This window comes from Calidris pugnax, unplaced genomic scaffold, assembly GCF_001431845.1.
Source record: "Calidris pugnax isolate Ruff unplaced genomic scaffold, ASM143184v1 scaffold603, whole genome shotgun sequence".
NCBI lineage: Eukaryota > Metazoa > Chordata > Aves > Charadriiformes > Scolopacidae > Calidris > Calidris pugnax.
The window spans coordinates 31,020-35,221 of NW_015091317.1; the positions used below are offsets into that span (position 1 = coordinate 31,020).

At 62.6% G+C, this 4,202-nt stretch overlaps 1 protein-coding gene across 1 annotated transcript in view; it reads right to left on the reverse strand.

Moving 5' to 3' along the window:
• The window catches only part of KRT18 (keratin 18, type I), a 2,971-nt gene extending 2,144 nt beyond the window's left edge, over positions 1 to 827 (reverse strand). The window contains exon 1 of the mRNA XM_014960939.1: positions 683 to 827. Coding sequence (XP_014816425.1) covers positions 683 to 825 — 143 coding nt within the window. The 5' untranslated portion in view covers positions 826 to 827. The remainder of the gene's footprint in view (positions 1 to 682) is intronic.
• Positions 828 to 4,202: the final 3,375 nt, after the last annotated feature.

Below are 4,202 nucleotides of genomic sequence, written 5' to 3' on the forward strand. Positions count from 1 at the left end.
GATTTTTCAAATTAGTATGTATTCAAGTTTGTAACAAATATAATATTTCTGCTATTCAAATTTAGTAATGGGTGGTTTAAAGTCAGATTCCTGATCTATTTAATAGGTGCTGTTTGTCAGAATCTGTAGCACCCAAGACAAGGGAGTTGTTTGCCACAGGAGAAGGTTTTGGTGCATCCCCTTTCATCTTCATCCCCATCCCATCCCCATCCCATCCCCATTCCTGTCCCTGTTCCCATCCCCATTCCCATCCCTTTCCCACCCATTCCTGTCCCTGTTCCCATCCCATCCCCATTCCCATCCCATCCCCATTCCCGTCCCTGCTCCCATCCCCTCCCATTCCCATCCCATTCCCACCCATTCCTCTTCCCATCCCATCCCCATTCCCATCCCTCTTCCTACCCATCCCCATCCCCTTTCATCCTCATCCCCATCCCATCCCCATCCCACCACATTCCCACCCATTCCCAGCCCTGCTCCCATCCCATCCCATCCCATCCCATCCCATCCCATCCCATCCCATCCCATCCCCCATCCCATCCCCATTCCCATCCCTTTCCCACCCATTCCTGTTCCCATCCCATCCTGATCCCATTCCCATCCCCATTCCCATTCCCATTCCCATTCCCATCCCATCCCATTCCCATCCCATTCCCATTCCCATCCCATTCCCGTCCCTCACTTGACCCGGAAGTCGTCGGCCGCCAGCCGGGCGTTGTCGATCTGCAGCAGCGTCCGGGCGTTCTCCACCGTCACCTCGAAGATCTGGGGGGGACACGGGGACATGGGGACATGGGGACAGGGGAAAACGGGGATGTGGGACATGGGGACACTGTGCCATGGGGACACGGGCAGAGGGACATGGGGACACGGGGAAATGAGGAAATGGGAGATGGGGACATAAGGACATGGGCGATGGGGCCACATGGCAATGGGGACACGTGGACCCGGGGACCCGGGGACACGGAGACATGGGGACAGGGGAAAATGGGGATGGAGACCCGGGGGACATGTGGACCCAGGGACATGGGGACATGGGACGTGGGGACATGGGAAAATGAGGACGTGGGACATGGGGACACTGGGCCATGGGGACACTGGGCCATGGGGACATGGACAGAAGGACATGGGGACATGGGGAAATGAGGAAATGGGAGATGGGGACATGAGGACATGGGCGATGGGGCCACATGGACACGTGGACCCGGGGACATGGGGACATGGAGACACGGGGACACGGAGACATGGGGACATGGAGACACGGGAAAATGGGGATGTGGGACATGGGGGCACCGGGACAGGGGTACACGGGACAGAGGGACATGGGGACATGGGACAGAGGGACATGGGGACACGGGGACATGGGAGATGGGGCCACGTGGCCATGGGGACACGCAGACCTGGGGACATGGGGACATGGAGACATGGGGACAGGGGAAAATGGGGATGTGGGACATGGGGACACCAGGACATGGGGACACGGGACAGAGGGACATGGGGACATAGGGCCATGGGAACACAAGCCCATGGGGCCACGGGGACATGGGGCCACGGGGACATGGGAGATGGGGCCACGTGGCCATGGGGACATGGGGACACCGGGACATGGAGACATGGGGACATGGGAAAATGGGGACGTGGGACATGGGGACACCAGGACATGGGGACACGGGACAGAGGGACATGGGGACATAGGGCCATGGGAACACAAGCCCATGGGGCCACGGGGACATGGGGCCACGGGGACATGGGAGATGGGGCCACGTGGCCATGGGGACATGGGGACACCGGGACATGGAGACATGGGGACATGGGAAAATGGGGACGTGGGACATGGGGACACCAGGACATGGGGACACGGGACAGAGGGACATGGGGACATAGGGCCATGGGAACACAAGCCCATGGGGCCACGGGGACATGGGGCCACGGGGACATGGGAGATGGGGCCACGTGGCCATGGGGACATGGGGACACCGGGACATGGAGACATGGGGACATGGGAAAATGGGGACGTGGGACATGGGGACACCAGGACATGGGGACACGGGACAGAGGGACATGGGGACATAGGGCCATGGGAACACAAGCCCATGGGGCCACGGGGACATGGGGCCACGGGGACATGGGAGATGGGGCCACGTGGCCATGGGGACATGGGGACACCGGGACATGGAGACATGGGGACATGGGAAAATGGGGACGTGGGACATGGGGACACCAGGACATGGGGACACGGGACAGAGGGACATGGGGACATAGGGCCATGGGAACACAAGCCCATGGGGCCACGGGGACATGGGGCCACGGGGACATGGGAGATGGGGCCACGTGGCCATGGGGACATGGGGACACCGGGACATGGAGACATGGGGACATGGGAAAATGGGGACGTGGGACATGGGGACACCAGGACATGGGGACACGGGACAGAGGGACATGGGGACATAGGGCCATGGGAACACAAGCCCATGGGGCCACGGGGACATGGGGCCACGGGGACATGGGAGATGGGGCCACGTGGCCATGGGGACATGGGGACACCGGGACATGGAGACATGGGGACATGGGAAAATGGGGACGTGGGACATGGGGACACCAGGACATGGGGACACGGGACAGAGGGACATGGGGACATAGGGCCATGGGAACACAAGCCCATGGGGCCACGGGGACATGGGGCCACGGGGACATGGGAGATGGGGCCACGTGGCCATGGGGACATGGGGACACCGGGACATGGAGACATGGGGACATGGGAAAATGGGGACGTGGGACATGGGGACACCAGGACATGGGGACACGGGACAGAGGGACATGGGGACATAGGGCCATGGGAACACAAGCCCATGGGGCCACGGGGACATGGGGCCACGGGGACATGGGAGATGGGGCCACGTGGCCATGGGGACATGGGGACACCGGGACATGGAGACATGGGGACATGGGAAAATGGGGACGTGGGACATGGGGACACCAGGACATGGGGACACGGGACAGAGGGACATGGGGACATAGGGCCATGGGAACACAAGCCCATGGGGCCACGGGGACATGGGGCCACGGGGACATGGGAGATGGGGCCACGTGGCCATGGGGACATGGGGACACCGGGACATGGAGACATGGGGACATGGGAAAATGGGGACGTGGGACATGGGGACACCAGGACATGGGGACACGGGACAGAGGGACATGGGGACATAGGGCCATGGGAACACAAGCCCATGGGGCCACGGGGACATGGGGCCACGGGGACATGGGAGATGGGGCCACGTGGCCATGGGGACATGGGGACACCGGGACATGGAGACATGGGGACATGGGAAAATGGGGACGTGGGACATGGGGACACCAGGACATGGGGACACGGGACAGAGGGACATGGGGACATAGGGCCATGGGAACACAAGCCCATGGGGCCACGGGGACATGGGGCCACGGGGACATGGGAGATGGGGCCACGTGGCCATGGGGACATGGGGACACCGGGACATGGAGACATGGGGACATGGGAAAATGGGGACGTGGGACATGGGGACACCAGGACATGGGGACACGGGACAGAGGGACATGGGGACATAGGGCCATGGGAACACAAGCCCATGGGGCCACGGGGACATGGGGCCACGGGGACATGGGAGATGGGGCCACGTGGCCATGGGGACATGGGGACACCGGGACATGGAGACATGGGGACATGGGAAAATGGGGACGTGGGACATGGGGACACCAGGACATGGGGACACCAGGACATGGGGACACGAGGACAAAAGGCCATGGGGACATGGAGACCCAAGGACAGAGGGACATGGGGACACAGGAGATGGGGCCACGTGGCCATGGGGACACGGGACATGGGGACAGGGGAAAATGGGGACGTGGGACATGGGGACACCAGGACATGGGGACACAGGACCATGGGGACATGGAGACCCAAGGACAGAGGGACATGGGGACACAGGAGATTGGGCCATGTGGCCATGGGGCCACGGAGACATGGGGACAGGGGAAAATGGGGAGGTGGGACATGGGGACACGGGGGACATGGGGACAGAGGGACACGGGGAAATGGGGCCCCGGTGCCGTGATCGGGGCGCGGGGGCCCCCCCGGTGCCACCCCCCCCTTCCGCCCCCCCTCCCTCCCGTGGTGCCACCACCCGGCGTCACCCACGTCACCCAGGCAGGTGCCACCTGGCAGG